This window comes from Panicum hallii, chromosome 1 (assembly GCF_002211085.1).
Source record: "Panicum hallii strain FIL2 chromosome 1, PHallii_v3.1, whole genome shotgun sequence".
NCBI lineage: Eukaryota > Viridiplantae > Streptophyta > Magnoliopsida > Poales > Poaceae > Panicum > Panicum hallii.
Window position 1 is genome coordinate 1,142,159 of NC_038042.1, and position 22,477 is coordinate 1,164,635.

The 22,477-nt window shown below is 47.0% G+C and overlaps 3 protein-coding genes and 1 pseudogene across 5 annotated transcripts; 2 read left to right on the forward strand and 2 right to left on the reverse strand.

The window, feature by feature from the left end:
* Positions 1–369: 369 nt before the first annotated feature.
* LOC112883609 (protein trichome birefringence-like 12) lies at positions 370–2,356 on the reverse strand. Its single transcript, XM_025948943.1, has 4 exons — positions 1,779–2,356; positions 1,165–1,305; positions 778–1,027; positions 370–657 (listed from the first exon to the last, which is right to left on the reverse strand). Exons 1-4 carry the CDS (start codon positions 2,354–2,356, stop codon positions 370–372), a joined length of 1,257 nt encoding a protein of 418 aa, XP_025804728.1.
* An 8,156-nt stretch (positions 2,357–10,512) lies between these two features.
* LOC112875072 (probable serine/threonine-protein kinase PIX13) lies at positions 10,513–14,609 on the forward strand. The gene is made up of 6 exons (XM_025938803.1): positions 10,513–10,812; positions 11,254–11,630; positions 12,313–12,448; positions 12,707–12,843; positions 12,926–13,049; positions 13,841–14,609. Exons 1-6 carry the CDS (start codon positions 10,746–10,748, stop codon positions 14,311–14,313), a joined length of 1,314 nt encoding a protein of 437 aa, XP_025794588.1. The 5' UTR covers positions 10,513–10,745; the 3' UTR covers positions 14,314–14,609.
* An 873-nt stretch (positions 14,610–15,482) lies between these two features.
* Positions 15,483–19,333, forward strand: LOC112874907 (sialyltransferase-like protein 4). 3 transcript variants are annotated; one of them, XM_025938533.1, is made up of 12 exons: positions 15,483–15,682; positions 15,789–15,862; positions 16,579–16,668; positions 16,915–16,992; positions 17,259–17,359; positions 17,451–17,643; positions 17,709–17,799; positions 17,884–17,948; positions 18,038–18,198; positions 18,282–18,363; positions 18,499–18,608; positions 18,806–19,333. In XM_025938533.1, exons 1-12 carry the CDS (start codon positions 15,574–15,576, stop codon positions 18,999–19,001), a joined length of 1,350 nt encoding a protein of 449 aa, XP_025794318.1. In that variant the 5' UTR covers positions 15,483–15,573; the 3' UTR covers positions 19,002–19,333. The 3 variants fall into 3 exon arrangements, with proteins under 3 accessions (XP_025794318.1, XP_025794396.1, XP_025794473.1); XM_025938611.1 differs by having other exon boundaries at positions 15,548–15,682; positions 15,789–15,917; XM_025938688.1 differs by lacking the exon at positions 15,789–15,862 and having other exon boundaries at positions 15,551–15,682.
* On the reverse strand, positions 19,024–21,735 carry LOC112883726 (annotated as a pseudogene).
* Positions 21,736–22,477: the final 742 nt, after the last annotated feature.

Genomic DNA, 22,477 nt, shown 5'->3' on the forward strand with positions numbered 1-22,477 from the left:
AATCCGTGTCCGTAGAGAAAAACAACAGAGTTATCAGTTGGGCGATGGATATTTTTCTACTTGTTAAACGGGAACTACGAAAAATTCTACATTTTCAGTCGGGTCAGTCCAAAGATGCAAGAGAATAGGTTGCTGCTATTTTCCTCTCTCCTAAGACAGTGGAAATATCAGCAAAATTTGAAGTTTTCAGTTTGAAGTTCAGTTCAGTGTTGTGCAAGCCGAGTTTTAGCATCTTTTTTTCTTTCCTCTTTCTTTCTTTTTCACCTGATGAAAGGCTATGAAACATTTTTCTTTTGAGAAAGAAGAAACATTATTTTTTTTTCATATCTAGTTTCCTTTCCCCCATCTACAAAACTGTCAGCAAGGCGATCATCCCTTACTCTGCTTGAAGTAATGCAAGATCTGTGCGGCCAGGATGTCGACCCAGGTGTCCGGCACGCCGGGCACGCACCAGTGCATGCAGTCCTGCCCGTACACGGCCACGGCGTCCTTCTTCCCCAGCCATGTCGCCGGATGGGCGTCGGCTCTGAACTCGCTCATGTAAGTCAGGTTCACCAGCCGGAAGCCCGATCCGGCCAGGGCTTCCTGGATCGCCAGGTTCACCGTCCTCGCGTCCTTGTTCACTCCCCCGAACCGCGGATCGAACCAGGACTCCAGCTGCGCCACAAGAATTTTCGAACAGCACAAAGGAATCAACCAACACGCCAATTCAGAACTCTGAAAATGCATGATCTGAATCGAAACGGTTGGACATTCAGGATGAATGGTACTAGGTACCTCGTCTTCTTCGAGGAGCCTGTCGGTGACGCAGCTGCCGTTGCGATCCCACTCGCCCCCGTAGAAGTGCCTGGGCGACTGCGTGCGCCACAGCTTCAGGGTTTTGCTCGGCATCTCCCTGTCGATGTAGGAGGCCATGCTCCTGATCACCACCTTCAGACCGTCGGGAATGCTGAGCGGAGGCTCGATCGGCTCTCCTCCTCTGTAGAAAACAAGGGGGGTCTCTTTTGGGAATTTGTATGTGCCCCACCTGACCGAAGCATTAGGATAGGATGAATGTAAATCCCATTGCCTCCAACAGCCCGACTGAATCAGAAATGGACTCTGGAGTTTACCTATACACACTACACAGAGAAAAAGTTCAAGTTTCTTCTTTTTCAAACTCACCAGTGTCCAGTGTTGACAATTAGCACGTCATAGAACTTGGTGACGTTTATCCACTCATCAGCAGGAATGTCGACGTCCACTCTGTAGATGCCTTTTATTCCATCCTTCTGAACTTCTTCCGGATTCTCCACAGGCTGCCACCTTTGTAGTTTGTACCATTAGTTGCTGTCACCATGTGAGCTTCATGATTTTATCATATGAAGTATAGAAAAAAGTACAATATTTTGCTCCAAAGATAAATGCAGTTTTATCACTACTGCTGCAGTATTCATGGGAAACAAACAGTATTCACTTTTGCTCCAAAAGATACAGTTCATCCCTCAAATAACACTAGTGTTGCAGTGCAGATAGATACAACAACTATTGCTGCAATGTTGGTATTTTCAAATTCTTAATCTGCAACGATAGCAATGCGATGCAAGTATGTTCATGATGGTCTCTGTAGTTTCACTCCCTGTTGCTATCATTTCTTCAGTTTAAATATTAATCTCATAAAAAGGTGTCTTTTCCGTTTCAAAAAAAGGTGTCTTTTGCTGAAACCTGAACCATAGCCAAGAACAAACAAAGTAGTAAAGCGACAGCGTTGAGCAGCACAGCAGAGAGCACTCACTCACGTGTACTTGGCGAGTAGCACGGCGCGGTGGAACGCGACGGTGACGTCCTCCCTGGGGAAGTAGCCGCCGCGCCACGCGCCCCGCCGCTTCCACTTGCGCGCGCCGGGGTCGGCGGAGCGGAGCGCGCAGAGCAGCGCGACGGCGAGGTTCTCGGATAGCGAGTCCCCCACGAGCCCGACCCGGCGCCCCCTGGCCGCGGCGAGGAAGCCCGCGGCGTCGATCCTCGGGACGACGGCGCCGCCGCAGCGCGCGGGCGCCCAGGACAGCGCCACGAGCGGCGGCCGGCCGTTGCGGAGGCAGTTGTAGGAGTTGCGGTGGAACGGGCAGGACGCGGCGTAGAGCGGCGGCGGCGCGGGGCGCGGGGTGGGCACCCAGCGGCCGGCGGTGGAGTCGGAGGGCGCGGCGCCGCAGGGGAGCGACTGCGGCGGGGACACGCGCCGGGAGAGGAGGATGAGGATGGTGACGGTCACGGGGAGGAGGAGGAGAAAGGGGAGGCGGAGGCGGAGGCACCGCATTGCGCTGGCCTCCGGCGACGACCTCGCGGCGGAAAGGGATGCCGCCGCCCTCTTCCTCCTCATGCTCTTGCCGTCAATGCTGCTACAGAATGCAGTATGATCTATCTACTCAAAAAAAAAATGCCAGCCAAGGATTCTGTATTTCTGTGCTTATGCTAGGATATTATTGAGAATTAATGCATACTATTTTTTGTTCTTAATGCATACTAAATTAATGCAAGAGATATCGAATTACTCCCCATTTTATATAACAAAACGAGGTTCCTCTGGAAGGAAAAAAAATGAAAAGGTAAAGAAATCTCTTTTTTTTTTTAAAAAGAAAAAAAAGTAAATTAGTCTCACATGCTTGGTGTTGGATTTGAGTGACAACTTTTAAACAATAGCTAGATGATCAAAGGAAAATTGGACTTTTGTTCTATGAATGAAAACTGATTGCAGTTACACATGACTATGCCAAGATCATTTCCTTGGAACACAATTTGAGAATCCTTTTGCCATTGGGCTTTGTGCATGTCGCCGCTCGGAACGAACCCGGGCCGGCCTCCTTCAACCTCTCTCTCAACTGGTGCCGGTTCTCGCAACGCCACGCAGAGCCTGACGAGGGCCCGGTCGGTAACCCCCTGTGGGCTACCGTACCGGCTGCACGCGAATCTCATATGGGCTAATGGGCTACTATCAATTGGCAGCCCTACTAAAACCGTCGATTAATTAGGAGGAACTTAACTCCATGTTGCCGTGTTTGGTCCATGGTTTGTTTTGACTGCTGGCCCCTCTAATCTTTCTCAACCCTACTACCGTATCTATCTCCGCGTCGTGTGCATGCCATTCGGACAAAGTTTGAAGAACTATAGTAGACTCTGCAGCAGGCGCCACCTACCTGTACGTACGGTAGGTCCATTTCTTCAGTTCAGTCGTTGCATTTATTAGTTGCAGTACTCAGTCCATGGATGGACCTGCTGGCATGAAAGAGATCGATGATGTGCATGCATGCACGGAGTCCGGTCAACGGCCGGCCGGCAATCGAGTTTTGAGTCAAGTCCAAGCCAGTAGTACAGTGCACGGGAGTGGCTGGCTGGCTGATCATCCGATCGATCCAAATGCTAGCTAGCTGGATGAAGGCAACGACGTTAGCTTGCTGGTGATCCAGTCTAGCTATTATCTGCAAACCAAACCAAACAAGGACAGTGATGAACAGAGATGATTAATCAAAATCATGCACAAAACGAACAGCGGCCTGTAGTTGGCTGCTAAGATCTATCAGGAACTCCACTAATCACTTCATTCGGATTTGGTTCACCTCTAAACCGCCCAGCAGTCTAGCAGTGGCTTAGCTAGAGTAGTGATTGATGACCAAGCAGTCTCTCCTGCTTATCTCTAAAAAGCAATATGATTTCTTGGTCCGTCAACCAAAATCCTAATGGAATCCAGACAAATCAATCGGAATTCTAATCGGAGTCCGAATAAATCAATCGAAATCCCAATCAAAATCTGGTAATCAATGCCTCACGCGGTCGCGGCACGATCACTGCACGGAGCGAAGAGTACGTACTCCGGAGTGCAAAAGTATAAAGTTGATGGATGGTCTCTTATAGATTCAGATAAAATTTATATTATCCTAGCAACGTACGGGCACTATGCTAGTAAAAATAATAGCCAAGAAGTCCAAATTTCAGAGTTGAGACCGCCCAGCAGAGAACTGAGCTTGAGATCGGTGACAAACTGTCATCTGCCGTCAGTAACTCGATCAGGTCAATCTCCAGCCACTTGTACTCGACTCTAGCTACGTGTGAAGGCGGGCAAGGACGGAGACCTCTGCATTTTTCCTCTGGCCTCGCGCGGTCAACAAAACGCATCGTTCTGAAGATGATGGTTGGTTGGCATGTCGCTCTTGTTGGAGCTAATCACACTGATCAGCCCTTTCCTCATGAACTTTATGAGAGCACTTGCAGCACCGCACATCAGTGCTTCTCTTTTCATTCTTTTCACCACCTAAATAAACGCGGATTACAGGTCTTAAATAAACACATCCGGACCCATGTTTTGGCCGCACGATCCGGCCAAATGCCGCATGGCTTAACCACTAAGCACTTCCCTGCATGCAGACTACATCTCCTTGCATGTAGAGTACCACTAACAGCACACACTAACGACTCTTCCAACAGCAAGCTCTGATCCAGTCCATCAACCATGCAGGCGCCCATGCAAACAGACTAACCTTATCTTCTTACTCCTGAATTAGCGCCGCCACTACTCGATCGACCAAGCACCTGGCCGCACACACACCTACAAGCCTAACTCCAAAGACACACGTGCACACATAACATCACGCCTGCCGATGATCTACTTGCAAATCCTGACCACTGCGCCGTGCTGCACAACAGATACGGACACAGCTAACATGGATCCAATAATGCTAAACTGACACACACGCACACACCTAACAAGATTATGTCTAACAATCACCCCCTAATCTTGTTATCATTATTCACCACCTTCAAATTGGATTTTAGAGTAATGTGGGCTCATCGTCGGTGTCCGCCATGGCGAGTTGCGTCACACCCTTCGTCACTTTCTTCACTACAGGACACTCGTCGGCGAAGTGTCGGAACTCACCACAGTTGCGGCAGTCGATCTTCGACTTGTCGAACTTGCCGCGGTACTTCTTCTCACCGACGCCGTTGCCGCTGCTGGAGCCACCTCCGCTTCTCTTCTCTTCAGCAACCTTGGCCTCCCACTCGGCACGTGTGAGCCGTGGCTCGCCGTCCATGAACAGCAGCTGCGGCTCACCCTCCTTATCACGAACGCCGCTCCTTCGAAGACTCCTCGAACGCCCTCAAGCGCCCGATCGTCTCTGTCACCGACATCCCCGACACATCCCCCCATTGCTCGATGGTGCTGATGAGGGGTCGGAACTTGTCGGGGACCGAATGCAGGAGCTTCTCGACGACGGTGTTCTCCTCCAATTTCGTGCCGAGAGAGCGAATCTCGTTCACGATTGTGGTAACCTTCAAAGCAAAATCATTAATTTTCTCGGAATCACCCATGTACATACCATCAAGCTCCCTCTTGAGAGTTTGTAATCGGGCCTTCTTGACGCGCTCTTCACCCATGTTCATCTCCTTCATAGCGTCCCACGCCTCCTTTGCCGTCTCCTTCTCGGATATGGCCAGCACCACCACCTCCGGCACCACTTGGACAATGGTGGCGAGAGCCATTTGGTCCATCTTCTCGTCGACAGCACCCTTGCTCACCACGGCTGCCCACACACCTTGAGCGCGCATGAAGATCTTTATCTTGACAGCCCACACACCATAGTTGTTCTCCGCGAGCGTAGCATCACCCCCGCCTCCTTCATTTGCTGTGCCACCAGCCCCGCCTCCTTCATTTGCTGTGCCACCAGCTTGTCATCTTCGTCATCACTCGAACGAGGCTCTGATACCAAATGTTGGAGCTAACCACACTTATCAGCCTTCCCTCACGAACTCTATGAGAGCACTTGCAGCAACTCACAGCCTTCCCTCACGAACTCTACGAGAGCACTTGCAGCACCTCACACTAGTGCTCCTCTTTTCATTCTTTTCACCACCCAAATAAATGCGGATTACAGGTCTTAAATAAACACACCCGGACCCATGTTTTGGCCGCACGATCCGGCCAAACGCCGCATGGCTTAACCACTAAGCACTTCCCTACATGCAGGCCACATCTCCTTGCATGTAGAGCACCACTAACAGCACACACTAACGACTCTTCCAACAGCAAGCTCTGATCCAGTCCATCAACCATGCATGCGCCCATGCAAACAGACTAACCTTATCTTCTTACTCCTGAATTAGCGCCGCCACTACTCAATCAACCATGCACCTGGCCGCACACACACCTGCAAGACTAACTCCAAAGACACACGTACACACATAACATCACGCCTGCCGATGATCTACTTGCACTTGCAAATCCTGATCACTATGCCGTGCTGCACAACAGATACGGACACAGCTAACATGGATCCAATAATGCTAAACTGACACACACGCACACACCTAACAAGATTATGTCTAACAGCTCTCCATCCTATTCCTCCTACCTTTACTACTTAACTAGTTCCATGGTTGAATTAGTTGTTCTCTGAAAGTTACTTGCTGCCTTCCTGCACACTTACTTCAGGTTGTCAGGTAGCCGCGTAATCAGCTTGCTGCATGCCCCAACTGACAGCGCTAGTTACTACTTTGCCAGTCCTAATCTGCATCCTCCGTCCGTTCCGAAATGTGACGTGTCCTAGTTTTGTCCAAAGCTTTTTGAAAAAATTTGCACCAACATCTACAAATACCAAATTAGATTTTTTTCTATAATTTTGGTATATTTCTTCTATAAATTTCGTCAAAGTTCTTTGGAGAAGTCTGATTGGGGGGGGGGGAATTAAAACACCTTGTATTTTGAAAGGGATGATCTATCTCTTATCATTGCTGAGCGAGGAAGTATATATATTATTGTTGCAAATTTCCCAGCAACCTCTGTGTTAGCTAGCTTTTTTTTCTCAAGATCTTTTGCTCTCTCCCTCCTAATAAGCTAGCTTTGTATACTATTCATATTTCATCAGCATGCAGAGTACATGAAACCTAAGTAACCTACCTTGCCAACCTTGCAGTTGGTTGCCGTCATAATCTGAAATCTCTTCTAGCCCACTATAATCGCAAAGCGCAAGTGCTTCTGTTCAAAAAGAGCAAAAGTGAAAAAAAAAAGAGAGGAAAAGTTGACATTTTCCTCCGGCCGGCCGGGTAGTGTAAGGCACCATCAGCAGATGTAGTGTAGTAGTGGCGTTTAGGCCAATCATATCCTGACACCTGCTCTGCTCCTCGTTTTCTCTCACCTGGTTTTTTCAAGTCAACCCAACCAACGAGGCCTATTCTACTTCCCTTGGGCATGCGCTTTCTGCATGACTTCAAACCACATGCTGTTAGGCAGTCGCATTTCCCCACTTATACAATTAATCTTCCTTAGATTCCTCCTGATCACGGATCAGGATGGGAAGCACTAGTGCTAATTATAACTTTTAGGTTTGTCTTTTTGCTATATATTAGATGCATGATTGTTTTAACCTGAAATAATAATGTGATGGCAAGATCGACAAAATGTCACTGTGCAGTTTTGGTGATGGAGGTATTAGCACTATTCAGCATGTTCGGTAGAGCTTATAAATATTAAAAAGAGAGAGTGTGTGGTTTTCCATGAATTTTCCTTTGTTGTATGCAAATTTATTCAGTCGTCACCGAAGAATGGTTCTACTGTACGGCTGCTTCTTTGATTTCAGAGAATGCTAGGATGTATGAGATGTCAAAGCCTGTACATCAAACGAAGCTGACAAAAACGAAGGTTAATTGGCTTTTACCGTGATTTCAATTGACATTGTCTGACTTTAATCATCATGCCTGAGCAAAGGAAGCTACGCTTGGTTGCATCATGGTCTTGTGATCACTTCTCTGCTTGTGGTTTGCCTCGTACTCAACTTGTTACATGAGAATACTTGTGCTGATACTTGGTGCTGAACAGCCTCTTTTCGAAGCATTCCATTTAAATTTAATCCAATATTTGCCTCAACCTTAGATGGAAGATGATGCAAAGTCAAGTCAAATGTCCTTTTTCTGGGACCTGTGAACACATGAAAGAAAAGACATGATATAATGTTGAGATTGGGTTCATGAAGTAATTAAGCATGGTTTTAGATTCGTCTATACTTAAACCAATGAAAATATATCATTCCAATTTGATACTTGAAAAAGATCAACAACCCACAGTTGATTTCTTTGACACAGTCTAGCACCTCTGCAAGTAGTGTACTATTGTCAGCCTCCGAAAATCTCATGACTGAGAGCACTGTAGTCTATTACTTTGTCTTTCTGCTATTACAATAAGAGGAAACGGATCTGCAAAATAACAAACTATAAATTCAGCATGCATATATAGTGCATGAGACCTAATTAACCTGCCATGAGATCAGAAGATACAAAGAAAGCGACTGCGGTGATCTTGTAGTTCGTTGTAGTCACCATCTCATTTCTTGATCCCTATAATCGCAAGGTGCTTGTTTTTTTAGGGTCTATGTTTTTAGATGTTGCAAAGTGCTTCTTCTGTTCAAAAAGGGAAAAAGGGGGAAGTTATCATTTTCCTCTGGGTTTTGTTATGCATCAGCATCAGCATCAGCGGATATGCCACTAGTTTTGTTTTTTTTTTAAAGACTTACTACTACCAGTGGCGTTTAATTGGGCCAATCATATCCTCGCATCTCCTTGTCTCACCTGGTTTTGTCAAGTCAACCATCGATAGTTAACCAGCATGCGTTTTCTGCAGACTTCACAACTACATGCTGTTATGCAGTCACAGTTCGCCACTTACATAATCTTCCTTTATTTCTTACTACTGATCATGGATCAGTTCACAAAGCACTATGCTAATTGTGATTTTAAGGTTTGTCGTTTGTTGTATGCATAGTATATGACATGATCGATGCAAATTGCAACCTGAAATAATGCAGTTGCCAAAACAAAAGGTCAACTGTGAGTTGCAGATGATGGAGCTAGCACTACTATTCCCAACAGCTGGATAGTTACAGATGCAGCGCAGTTCGTGCGTCACTAGCTATAAGATCCTCTTGATGTTCTTTCTCTAGGGCATTGTATAATTAACTGATGGACGAAATGGACAAGTTTGGATTAACCGATCGATTGCTAGTGAGGTAAAACGAAAGTCATTTTACTAAAATTTTCTTCGTTGTCTGTCAATCTATTCAGTCGTCATCGATGAAGAACGGTTCCACGAATGCTACTCTGTGTTTCAGAGAGCGTTACGATGAGCTGTAAAAGGATGTAATTCAAATGGACCTGACAAAAAGAAATGATAGCTAATTTACCATGTTTATTTGAAGTCACATATCTGACTTAACCTTCAAGTCTGAGGCAGCTGATGAAGGGATGCTTGCTTGCATCATGGTCTTGTGATCGCTTGGCTGCTCGTTTTTTTGTCTTGTACCCAACTTGTCTTTTTTTTTTGAAAATTAATACCCAACTTGCCAGATGAGAACTCCTAAGAGGATAACATTACTTACTACTAAAAATGATGATGCCCTAACAGTTTTAGCAAGTTTTCCCGGCCTACCTTGCTGCTGAATAAAGTAGATTTCAATTCTTTAGGAAATTTCTATTTCTATTTCAGTTTACTCCCAACATTTGCCTCAGCCTGAGGAGATGGAGATGCTACAAGATCCGGTCAAATGCTTTAAGCACAAGCCTCTATAAACTACACATATCCTTCCTCTTTGTAGAATGTGTGAACACATCTGAAAGAATAAGAGGTGATATAATTTTGGGTTCATGAAGTAAGCATGGGTTCAGATTTGTATATACTCGAGAACCAATGAAAATGCACATAATGTTCCAGCTTGATGCTTCAGAGAAATCAGCAAAACGCGATCGATTTGTTTGACACAGTCAATCACCTGTACGTGCCACTATTGTCGACATCTGAAGATCTCATGACTCAGCGCCCTGCAGTCTCTGTTTCTGCTTTTAGAAAATGGGGAAAAGGACTTTCACATTTTTTTAAACAAACTATTTGCTATAAGGTAAATGGTTAGCGTGGCTGGTCAAACAATCCATTGGCTGGTTCCCTGTTGGACTCAGTCTAGCCACATCCCAACAAACCCCAAGTCACTAATATTTGTGTGTTTTTTTAATAAAAAACTATTCACCCATTATTGTTTGCAAACATAAACCTTTGGTATTGCTTTTCAATTTTCACTGGCGAAATAACTAGTTGGATCGAATTCTTGGAACATTTCCCCCTTCTTTTGTAGCTTGTGTCATTCGATACGCGCATTGAACTATTTGCTTCCCACAAAATTTCTATCAAATTCTAATGCGCGTATTTCGACATCAGAAAGTGGATCTGTACTGCTGAACATAACTACACAAGCTGATTTGCTATCGTTATGTGGTTCAACATGTCTTGTCCAAAAAGGAAAATGTTGTTAAGGTAGCCAAATCAGTGTACGCAAGCACTTGCACTATTCAGCACGCACCCTTTTTCAGGCATGGTTTTACATTCTGGCTATCTGGTATGTGCAACAAACGAATCCATGGAAAGTACATGGAGAGAGTTTGCAGTCTGAAGGAAAGGGAAAGCAGAGGGAGCTTAACTGGGCTCCGGTCCAGGGTTGGCCAGCCACATGCACACAACTGAAACGGGGCGGAGACTTCGCCTTGCCGGCCGAGCTCTCTGTTCCTCGGTCTGCACTCGCTTCGTCAGTCAGTCGTCGCGCATACTTATATCCCCCTCCTTGACTTCGCCATCCCCCTCCGCTACGCTTCCTCCTCCTCCGTCCTCTTCCTTCCTCTCCCCCCTGTAGAGAAAGAGAGGGAGAGAACTCAGAGAGATCGAGCTCTGAGAGAGAGAACCGGAGATGGGGAACATCTGCGGTGGCTCCGGGAAGGCTCATGTGGCCGAGGATTTCAGGCCATCTAGCCCAGGTGAGGAGGGCCGGTCTCAAGAACCCGTTTTTATTCTTCTTTCTCCTGTAATTTTTCATGTGATCGCTTCAATTCTTGGATCCTCCTGAGGTTTGGACCTATCCTGAGCAAAAAAAATAAAAAAATAAAAATCCTGGCTTCTGCTCAAATAGTTTCAGAAGTTTCAGACTGCAGTTCCCGTAACTGAAGATACATGTTTTGCAAATTTCCTAGTTTACTAAGATTTATCGTTCCTTTCTCGTGGCAGTAGACTAGAGACAGGATTTATGATCAAACTGCAGTCCTCCAAGCTCAATTCTTCCTCTCCACTTTTGTTTATCAGAAATTTGCAGTTTTTATTATGGAAGGGTGGGAAAAGGCCAACTTTTAACTGAATAATTGCCCAGTCCTCCATGAATTTCACACTTATGGTTTATAAATTGTTGCCTAATCGTGTAACAGGGACAACAATGACCTCCAAAACGAGCGGCAGCATAACCACCAGCCAAAGCACCACGGGAAAGCTCTCCTCCGTGGGCAGCAGCTTCATGGCGTCCGCCGGCAGCCGCAGCACCGGCAGCGGGTTCGAAGTGGGGGGCAAGTACCCCGACGGCCAGATCCTGGAGGCGCCCAACCTCCGCACCTTCACATTCATCGAGCTCAAGGCGGCCACCAAGAACTTCAGGCCAGACAGCGTCCTCGGTGAAGGGGGATTTGGGAGGGTGTACAAAGGCTGGGTGGACGAGAAGACGATGACCCCGACCAAGAACGGCACCGGAATGGTTGTTGCTGTCAAGAAGCTCAACGCGGAGAGCTTGCAGGGGTATGAGGAATGGCAGGTAAAATTTAGAGCCTCTATTTCTTTCTTTGGTTAAATAATATTTTTTGATTAAAGGATGCCAAGTTGATGAACGTTAGTATAGGCATCATGACAATCTGGGGGTTTGACTTAGCTTTGTTTGCTCTTGCTGATGGTACTTGGTACCAGCACAGGCATATGAGCCTAATATTGTCTTGTTAAGGAAGCATGTAGTTCAATTTCGGGTGATACATCACTAATGGACAGGGCTTAAAAGAAGCACAATGATTTTGAAGATTCTCCTGGTCATTGCATGCCTGTGGCTCTTTATGCTTTGTTTAACTTCAGATGACCTGGCTGTCAGTTTTATACATGTGTGATGGATAATTGTTTAACTGGGCTGTGTTATCTTGGTATTGCTGATGGTCCAATGCTGACAAGAAAAATATGGTTGGAAGTGCTATGGTACTAGTCTGTTTAGCTGCTGAAGGCTGATTAGAATAATACAACTAGCCACATGTTTATCACAATGCAGTTGCTTTTGTTGGTGAGCTGTGCCGTTTTGAGAAAAAGACATGGTTTCAGCAACGTGCCACTTATCCTTGCAAATTGTGGCTGCAATTGACTCATTCATTTATATTACTTTAGTCTTAACAGATGTATGTGTGTTGCCAAATATTAACTGGCATATCTAATGAGCATTTCTCAATATCTACCTGCAGTCAGAGATAAATTTTCTAGGAAGGCTCTCGCATCTGAATCTAGTCAAGCTCTTGGGCTACTGCTGGGAAGACAAGGAACTTCTTCTCGTGTACGAATTTATGGCTAAAGGGAGCTTGGAAAACCATCTTTTCAGGAGTGAGTTCTTACTGCTGATCATTTTTATTATCCTAGAAATATCCTGGATTAATTTTCTTGAACAATTTACTGATCAAGTTTGAGTAATGATCTTGCTTATGCACTCTACAATTTTTAGTCTCTCCAATTATTCTGTAGTATAGGTATATATGATACATTTGGTGGCATAGCTTTGTAATGGGCGAATTCAAAACTACATAAATGCATAATACTAGAATTTCTTGGAGGGAACTACTTGACTAATGCATTTTCCTTTAGGAGGATGTGCCCCTCTGTCTTGGGAACTGAGGCTGAAGATAGCCATTGGTGCAGCTCGAGGACTTGCATTCTTGCATGCATCAGAAAAACAAGTTATTTACCGTGACTTTAAAGCTTCCAACATCCTCTTGGATGCAGTAAGTTCAATGCTGTGCAATATACCTGTGGTATATTTAGTTCAATGTCAAACACTGACAGTGTTCTCCGGACTCTTTACAGAATTATAATGCAAAGCTCTCTGACTTCGGCCTTGCTAAGCTCGGGCCAACTGGTAGCAACTCACATATCACAACCAGGGTGATGGGCACATATGGTTATGCAGCTCCAGAGTATGTAGCTACTGGTATGTGTCCTCATGCCTCCCACCAGCTGCTATTTATGATCTGATGTTGCTTGCCAGCAATAAACTGTCAACAGTCGATGTGCTAGTCAATGTGCATATTGAAATGGAAATATACTTAGAATAGGTTCGTTTGTCCCCTTCCCCCCCCCCCCCCCCCCCCCCCCCACCATAATCAATACCACGGCATTTTCAGCCTGCAGACCTCAATACCATGGCATTTTCAGTCTGCATGCAGACCTTTCTAGATTTGAATTCCATGAAATAGGCTTACGATGCATGTCAATTTGGGTCTCCAGATCTTTCTTGGTCGATCTTTAGGTCATTCTCAGTCGTGTTTTTGGCGCCCATGATATTTATGAGCAAGGCAAATGTACAAGTCCACTAAGAAAGAGAAGTCGATTGCGAAAACTGATGTTTCCTAACTAGAAAGGAAGCAATTTCAGTGTCGCTGAATTCTGAAGAGTAATGGGGCACTAGCTGGTGCAGGAAAGTATGCTTGTGACTGTGGACCTCCGTCGTCTTGGGTCCAATATCGATGATCAGCACTTCCTGCCCCTAAGTGGATAATACGCCATAACAATCATGCATGGTCATTCCTCCGCTGTCACTTTCTAAAAAAAACCATGATAATAATTTTCCACCGATTTCACCATTCTCTGCCCGCCTTGATGTTTACATCCAGTGTTTCTTCCCGTCTGAATAGTGTAGAATCTACAACAAGTTGCCACTACTTTCTTGGCTGTTGATCGTCGTGCTGACTTTGTACATGCTCCAAAATGAATCATGCGCAGGCCATTTGTACGTAAAGAGCGACGTCTACGGCTTCGGAGTGGTGATGCTGGAGATGCTGTCCGGGCAGCGCGCGCTGGATCCCAACCGTCCCAACGGGCAGCTGAGCCTCGCCGACTGGGCGAAGCCGTACCTGGCCGACCGGCGGAAGCTGGCCCGGCTCATGGACCCCCGGTTCGAGGGCCAGTACAACTCGAAGCAGGCCTTCCAGGCGGCGCAGCTGACGCTCAACTGCCTGGCCGGCGAGCCCCGGAGCCGGCCGTCGATGAAGGAGGTGGTGGAGATGCTGGAGCAGATCGAGGCGATGAAGACCCGGGCGCGGGAGGCCCGGGGAGGCGGCAGCGGCGGCTCGTCGCGGGACCGGCACCACGGCCGCAGCGGCGGCGCGCACCAGCGGTCGTCGCCCCGCTCGGGCGGCGAGCCGCGCGGCCGCGGGTCCAGGGCCGCCAACGGCCACGCCGCCAAGGCGCGGTGACCCTCCCCGGCCGGCCGGAGCCGGAGATGATGGTGACGACGATTCTTCCTGTACATGCCTAAATTTTTTTTTGCCTGATTGTGTGATGCCTGCTGCCGAAGTTGCTGCTGCTGCTGTCATGATCACGACGAGATGTAAAATTAGCAAGAAAAAGAGGAGATGGTTGTAAGCTGTAACCAGTAGGAATAGAAAGAATAATAATCATTCTTGAAATGTCTTGAGAAAAAAAAAGGATAGATTTTGCCTAGTGTTGCTGGTCCTTTGTCAGGTGGATCATTAGTCCATGGAGTGCACAATGATTGATTGATCTGTTGAGCTCCAGACACAATGCATTTGCATAAAACCTACGCTGATTCCCAGTAAACTTCGGTTTAAGAATGATTCGAGTAATATAAAATGAAATGCCAGTCTCTCATTTGAAATGACACGCAAGTCTTCTGGGTGTTGCGAAAGAGAAAGAAAACGAAATGGACTGAATACATAAGACGCGGAAATTTTCAGCACACCAAATCTTGGGGAATCTGTGCGCGTGTTGACCAAGTAATAATGCAAGGCTGTCTGAACTCTTCCTGCCCAGCTGGCCGCCCATTTTGACGCCGAAGCAAGGGTCCGCCCCCATGCTCCGCCTCCTGTCTCCGCCCTGCCAACCAACCAACCCCACCCCATCCGTCCAGGTCCAGCCAGCCGGCCATCGCCGGAATTCAGCAAAGACTTCGCCGGAGACGACCTGACCTGACGCGTCGGCCGTCAGCGTCACCGCTTTTTACCTCGCTGTAACACTGCGTGCACGCTCACGGCTCCCTCGAAAACGACAAAGGAGATTGCGACGCTGGTAAATTCCAAGCCCCCTGTTTCAGACACGGGAAAGCGTTTTCTACGGAATCCTGCATCGTTTACCGTCAAATTCCGGTGAACATCGCCTGTTCCAAGTTCCAACACAAGAGTTTCACATGAAATTTGCAGAAATTTCACAGTGCTCTGTGCAAGAAAAAAAATTCACAGGAATTGGTACTGACCCACAGGAAGCCCATGAAAATCCCGCGTCTCCTAACTACCGGGCTGGTTTGTGGCTCTATTCTTCGATGGGCCGCCTATTTTTTGTGGCCGGCCCGTACTCTTAACTTCACCGGCGTAGTGGGCCTCAACACTACGCAAAGCTGAACGTGCAGTTATGCGAGTGACCCCTCCCACTCCTCGGAATTAGCAAAGCGAGGCGCGCCGCCCTTCTCCCCCTCCGGCTCCGGCGAGAGGCGCGAGCGCATGGCCCCTAGGGTTGCGCCGGCCATGCGGGTGCTCCCCCTCGCGCTCGCCGCGGCCATCTTCTTCGGGGTGGCCGCCATCTTCATCTACCTCTCCGGCCTCTCCTCATGTAATGCGCCCACCCGCTCCGCTCCCCACGAGCTCTCTTCCTTTTTCGTGTGTCCGTTGCGTGTGGTGCGGGAGATCCTGACACGGGATGGGGTGCGTGCGTGCAGATGGCAGCGGTCGGCTCTCGGAGTCGGACTTGGCGGCGCTCGCCGCGCTGCAGGGCCGCTTTAGCAAGTGCGTGGTACGACCTCGCTCGCTCATCTGCCTCGTCTGTTCATTCCTCTCATCTGATTATGGTTCGATTTTCTGCCCATCTGATGCCGCATTGAGACTTCTGGGTCACTAGCTTCTTAAATCTTCGAACTGTTGTAGATTGACAGGGTAATTGCCTCAGAATTCTCGATTGCAGTGGGACAATTCTTCTGATGCTCACTGTTTGGTGTACGAGATAGCTTAAAAGAGTGGGGGGTTTTTTTTTTGTCTCCGCATGAATACAAATGTCTGGGAATTATCCATATTTATATTGGGTCCATCTAGTGCATACCAGGGTGTTGCCTCAAAAATTCTTGAATTCTTATGTCCATGGTCCTGAGGTTCACTGTTTAGAATATATCCATTGTCCATCTAGTTTTTTGTTTTGACTTGTTTGGCTTGCAGACTCTTGTGCTCCCACTCGTGATCACAGAGTCTCCAGTCTGTAAACCTTCTTTCTCCTCCTCTTAATGAAAAATGTGCTTAGGCACGGTTGCTAAAATGAAGCATGGTGAGAGTGAATCTTTTGTGTATTGGGCTGAATACAAATGTTTGGGTTGGGCTGAATACAAATGTTTGGGGGTTATCCATATTTGTATTTTATTGGCAATTGTTGCTTATATATCAAGTGTTAGCAGCTTGAGGATCTACTTTATTATCTTGGTTCATATAAACCTTACTTGCTTTTTTTAAAAAAAACTGCAGGATGCAAATGGGCTAGGACTGAAAGCGATGAGTGGTAAGGACTACTGCAGAGTTGTGATACAATACCCAAGCAACACAGTTTCTAAGTGGGTAAGTTCGTGCTTGTTGTGTCTGGCAAAGTTTTTACTTGATGCGGATCTTCCTTCCCCATTTCAGCTTTAAGAAGCAGCTTGCGTAATACATTTGGTTGTGCACTTACCTGGCATTTTATGCTTTTGAAACTCTACTGCATGTTCAACTAGAAAATATAGTACTCTGTTGACCACCTCTCGCAACCAAGCTTTCTTGTCTGATGTTATGCTCATTTTCGTACCTCTTATTGACTGAAATTTGCAGACGGATCCGAACACTGGACAGGTTGAAGGTTTGTCATTTGAGTTCAATCTGTGCGAAGCTGTGGCCTCATGGGAGCAGGTGACCATGCTCTCCATTGATAAGTCTGTAGTCTAACGAGACCAATGGACCACAACATCATATGTTGCTGCTTTGAAAAGTCATAATATGAGTGCAAGAGCCCATTAGCAATGTCCACCAAGTAGTAGTAGGCTCATCACTCTTGATTGCCCCCACCTTCATTCATAAACACTGTAATATAAAATATACTGCAATGTTGGTCTAAAGTTTTTCACAGTTGCATGATTAGCTGTTGATACGGTCATTCAATTGTTTGTTACTCCTAGGTTCGAAACAGTACAACAGTACTCACAAAGGAGTACATTGATGCTTTGCCAAATGGCTGGGAGGAGTATGCATGGCGCAGGATCAACAAAGGAATCCTTCTGTGGGTAGATACAGATATTTGCCATTTCACCTAGACATTAACTGTGGCTAACTCCAATAGATTACTAAGCACATTTGTTTTGAGTTTACAGTAATAAGTGCCACAACAGAACCCTTTGCATGGAGAAGCTCTCGCTAGTTCTACCTGAGACATCACCATATGTGCCTCGCCAATTTGGTAGGTGTGCTGTTGTTGGGAACTCTGGCGATCTTCTTAAAACTACATTTGGGGATGAAATTGATTCTTATGATGCTGTCTTCAGAGAAAATGGCGCGCCCATCCAGGTTTGTTAAATTGATGTGTTTCCTCTGTGCATTTGGATATGCCCCAACTCTTGTCCATATTGCAGAATTACACCGAGTATGTCGGTACGAAGAGTACATTTCGCCTTCTGAACAGAGGATCTGCAAAGGCACTGGACAAAGTTGTTGAGTTAGATGGTAAGTCTACCATCGACCTTTTTAAACCCCTATCAGTGCTCTGAGATATCAAGGTGAAAAGGCATACTGCTTTTATGGCTGCAGAAACAAAAAAGGAGATATTGATCATTAAGACGACAATACATGATATCATGAACCAAATGATTCGGGTAATTTCCATGTCATGTTTTAGAAACTAGATCACATTGGGTACATGCTCTATGTTTTCTTACCTGGCTGCTGGACTCTTGTTATGTAGGAAGTTCCAATAACCAATCCAGTATACCTCATGCTAGGCACATCATCATCATTTGGTTCGTCCGCTAAAGGAACTGGGGTTAAAGCTCTTGAATTTGCTCTCTCTATCTGTGACAGTGTTGACATGTATGGCTTCACAGTAGACCCAGGTTACAAGGAATGGTTGGTGACTGTCGACCTTAGATAATGACTGAAAATTATGTTGACATGCAGTTTTGCTTACAGTTGATGTTATTTTCTTTCAGGACAAGGTACTTTTCTGAGGCCAGAAAGGGTCACACGCCACTTCATGGTAGAGCTTATTATCAAATGATGGAATGTCTTGGTGTGAGTTTCTTTCTTGCCCTAATACTATGCTATGAAGAACTATTTTAAGCCATGACATGTTAGTAAATATATTTTTCTGTTAGTTTGTTATTCATGATGAGGATGATTTATTGATGTAAGAAAAATTCTGTGCAGCTGGTAAAAATCCACTCACCGATGCGAGGTGATCCGGGCAGGTCAGTGAAATGGCTGCCTACCAAGGATATCATTGAAGCTGCTAGAGTTGCCTCTGAGAAATTGTTGAGGCAAGTTTCAACTCCACACTTTAGCAAGATGCTTTCTTTGGTCATCAGTATTATCAACAGGGATTTTACTTGGGTTATTGGGGTTGTTGACACTTCTATTTTTTATGCTTGAATGTCAATGCTGTACAAGATGAATTATATTTTATGATGGTAACTTGTATAAATTGGAAGTTCATTCATTGCAAAATTCGCTGCAGGAGACCTGGGGCTGGAAGCGATGGCCCTCTGGGGACTTGCACCATGATAAAGAAGCGCGAGAAAGGAAAGGCACCAAACAGATCCGATCTGCGAGATGCTGCCATGAAGCACCTTGAGTACATGAAAGGTACCACCAGGTATCCCTTGGAGCGCAGTGCCGGAGGTGGGTACCTCTGCATGATTAACGATAGATAGGACCACGGCGGTTCAGAGTCCATTAGATGTAGAAGATGGATGGGGAGGCTGAACAAAACACAATAGAAGTCACGGCACCATTAAACAGTAAGATCAGACGAGCTATTTGGTGTCAGTTGAAGTGGTGCGACAGTTTTGAAGGAATTTCGGAGCGGATAGGTTAGATGCGGTTTTGGTACATGGCAGTATGAGTAACAGAGCATGGTTTGCAACGTGTGTCAAACGGTTTACATGTCATGTTTGTGTGTGTAGCGGAATGAACAGATCATAAGTGCTGGTTTATCCGATGTGCTGTGGGAGAGGAAATTCATTGTTTGTCCGATGTGCTGCTAGTTGTCTCGTGCCAGTTCCTTCTGGTGATAGGTTTATTGAACAAATGTTTCTGATTGTGATACGACTGCAGCCTGCAGGATCATCTTCACCTCTCCTAAATACTTCATGCTGATATCGCCATTGGACGGGTTGTGACTTGGAACAAGTGTCCGGCATGATGCCGGCCTCCAAGATAGATGATAGCGGATGCCAAGATGTAACAAGTGTCGAAGGTCTTGCAAAGAAGTAGATGCAGAATTGTAGATCCCATCTCCTAGCCCATGCACAAAGATGAAGAAAGCATGGATGTGACTTGAAGAAGAATAAAAAAAAATGCCTTGCTTAAGGGTTAAGGTCTGGCAAAGAAACAAATTGCAGTTTCAGCATTGGCCGCTGCAGCGACAGTGCCTCTCTCGTTAACGTGGACAGAGCACTGGTGCACGATCGAGGGGACAGCACCCATCGGTGGCAGCGTCGTATCCTCCTCATCGTCGGCCAGCGCCACCGTCTCCGAGAAAGAGTCAGGTCCAGACCGAGGTCTGCGAGGAGACGGGAGACGTCGGCTTTGAGGGAGACGTCGAATTTTGGGATCCTCAGCTCGCCGACGGGGACCCGTCGATCGGGCACGACCGCTTCTCCGTGAAGGAGAGCGGCCGGGTCGGAGCTGAGCTGGCGCACCAGGCCCGGCAGCCCGTCGCGGTCGTCGGGGAGTTAGATGTACATGGAGGAGCTCTGCTCGCACACGCCCTGGCCGGCGTAGGGCATCCGCAGGACCTTGAAGCCGGGGTGGCAGCCGATCTGCATCCTGACGTGGAGGTCGTTCCCCGCCATGAAGAGCACGGTGCATCCTGAAGGAGATGGCTTGCGCCTCGGTCTTGTACTTGGAGGCGGCCATGGTCGCAAAAGCGGGTTTGAGGACAAGCGAAGAGGAGTCCACCCAGACGCCCATGGCGCACCGGACCTCGGGCGGTGGGGTAGGGGCCTCCTCGTCGTCGTCGTCGTCCTCGACCTCGTAGTCGACGACGTTTTCGTGGGTGGCGAGGTCGTAGGAGGCCACCTTGAAGGCGATCTGGCCCCGCAGGGCGCCCGTGGCCCCGGCCGCGAGGAGGGAGAGGATGGCGTGGAAGGACATGGGCGAGAAGGCCATGTTCGTGGCCTCCTCCTGGGGCTCTTCCTGGTGGTGGCTGACGAGCAGCATGGAGAATGCGGCGAGGTCCCGCGCTGCAGCCGCGACCTCTTCGTCCTCCATGTTGCTGGCTATGGATGGATCCATGGATCTCAATGCAAGCGAGCAATGTATATATAAGGGGCTACGGCTGCTGCTAGGTACAAGAACAAGATCTCGAGATAACATGCATGTGGGCTTCGTTCGGTTACAGTTAAGTTAACACGCGTATCGAATGCCGCCGGTTCGGTTTGTTTGCTTGCCTGCTGCCTGCAACGACCATCGACCGTATCTCTTGTTATTGCTATCTATCTTTCTTTCTTTCTTTCTTTCTTTCTTTCTTCAGGGGCATCCATCCTATCCGGTTGCATTGGGCTTTTTCGGTGCCTTTGCACGTACTGTACTGCTTACCGAGTTGAGTACCGACGACTCTTCATGAGGCCTTGTGAAGCCACTTTGACAAATCCCTGGACTCTTGTTATTATTCTGCCTCGTATTATGCAGGCAGGCCTATTGCTCTTTGTATCCTATCGCCATGCATAAGTAGCAATTGCATTACCTCCATCACATGAAACTTTGACAAATCTGTCTAGTGTTCTGAATTCTGAACGGGTTTCTGATCTTCTGATTTCTGAACACAGTCGAATTCTACGCACGGCTGTAGGCTGCCTCGCAATGGCAACAAAATGGTTCCTATTTCTGTCGTTGCACATGCCGAATCTGAGCTGAAGCTGACACACTTGTCCAATCCTTCACATTCAGACTGAATCCACAACTGAACATCTGAAACGACTCAGACCAGAGCATTGCAATCAACAGGTGTTCTTTTGATAGGGAAAGCTAGGATCCATCCTTGGCTATGATGGTTTTGTCCCTATGCATGATGCTATCTCCACGCCACAACTTTGAGACAACCGGCATGTTGTTCTCACGGATCAACAATCAGTGATATCAAAATGGAAAGTTGTTGATATTTGTTTTGCCCTCTAAACTGAAATTGGCTTGAATATGGCATACTTGTGTGCTACTCCTCGTGTCTATCTAGAAACAGAAACAAGTGACTCTTCAGTTGACAGTGGACATTGCATTTCTCTTTCAGGCTGCATAGGGATCTTTGGAAAGCTTCCGCAACAATTTATCAGAAGAAGAGTCCTGCCCTTCACTCTGGTGCCATAAACAGTTGACAACGGTGATCTGAATGTCTCCACTCGCCACACCAAGACAGAACAACTCAAGTGCCAATTTCTGAAGAATAAATCCTTGGTCAGCATCTCATCTCATCCATGCAACTGTCCCTACTGAGCAGCAGACAGAACACCTCCGTTGTTTTGCACAACCTATAACTTTTGATCATCCTGTGGCTCTACTGCAGGCACGAGGAGACAAGGATGGAGGGGAAGAGTGGCAGCCACTGCTCTGTACTGTGTACTGCATGCTCACCTTGCTGTCAGGGGAGTTCTGTAGATGCAGCGTCAACTGCTACCCTGACTGCAGGGAAGGCCACCCTGGCCCTGGGTGGTTCTGCACGAGGTGTCCTTCGCCGCGGTCGGTGCCGGCGGCTGCTTCGCTTCCATCTGCAGCGCGGCGGCCGGCGGAGAGTCGTAGACGGTAGGGGGCGCATACAGCATTTGGTCGTTTCGTGTTCGTCGTAGGTCCAGCGACATTGTGCTGAGTTTTCCCTAACAAATTTTTCATGCGTCAGGGTCTCAGGGACAACTGTGCTGCCGCAGCTGCAGCTTGAGCTCATGATGACTGCTCAAACTGGAGCCATTACAATTCACTACAAGATACAACGCATTTTGTTTTTGAGGGCAGAATGGCAGATACAACGAAATTGAGATGTGATTGTTTGCACTGATGAATAATGGCAGCTTTTCTGGCATAATATTCTTTACTATTCTCGGCTGTATGACTGCATCATCAATATATCCAAGGGCATAATATTAATCTTTTGATAACAACAAACAGAGATATTCTCCGTATTTCTTACAAAATCAAC

What these genes read in the sequence shown, in the direction of transcription:
- LOC112883609 (XM_025948943.1), bottom strand. Translation starts at nt 2,356, where the DNA reads ATGAGGAGGAAGAGGGCGGCGGCATCCCTTTCCGCCGCGAGGTCGTCG. An exon ending in GTGCTACTCGCCAAGTACAC is followed by an intron (nt 1,306 to 1,778) that starts GTGAGTGAGTGC and finishes CAAACTACAAAG; the next exon opens with GTGGCAGCCTGTGGAGAATC. An exon ending in ATTGTCAACACTGGACACTG is followed by an intron (nt 1,028 to 1,164) that starts GTGAGTTTGAAA and finishes TGCTTCGGTCAG; the next exon opens with GTGGGGCACATACAAATTCC.
- LOC112875072 (XM_025938803.1), top strand. Translation starts at nt 10,746, where the DNA reads ATGGGGAACATCTGCGGTGGCTCCGGGAAGGCTCATGTGGCCGAGGAT. An exon ending in CCAACATCCTCTTGGATGCA is followed by an intron (nt 12,844 to 12,925) that starts GTAAGTTCAATG and finishes GACTCTTTACAG; the next exon opens with AATTATAATGCAAAGCTCTC. An exon ending in TCCAGAGTATGTAGCTACTG is followed by an intron (nt 13,050 to 13,840) that starts GTATGTGTCCTC and finishes AATCATGCGCAG; the next exon opens with GCCATTTGTACGTAAAGAGC.
- LOC112874907 (XM_025938533.1), top strand. Translation starts at nt 15,574, where the DNA reads ATGGCCCCTAGGGTTGCGCCGGCCATGCGGGTGCTCCCCCTCGCGCTC. An exon ending in CCTCTCCGGCCTCTCCTCAT is followed by an intron (nt 15,683 to 15,788) that starts GTAATGCGCCCA and finishes GCGTGCGTGCAG; the next exon opens with ATGGCAGCGGTCGGCTCTCG. An exon ending in GCCTCTGAGAAATTGTTGAG is followed by an intron (nt 18,609 to 18,805) that starts GCAAGTTTCAAC and finishes AATTCGCTGCAG; the next exon opens with GAGACCTGGGGCTGGAAGCG.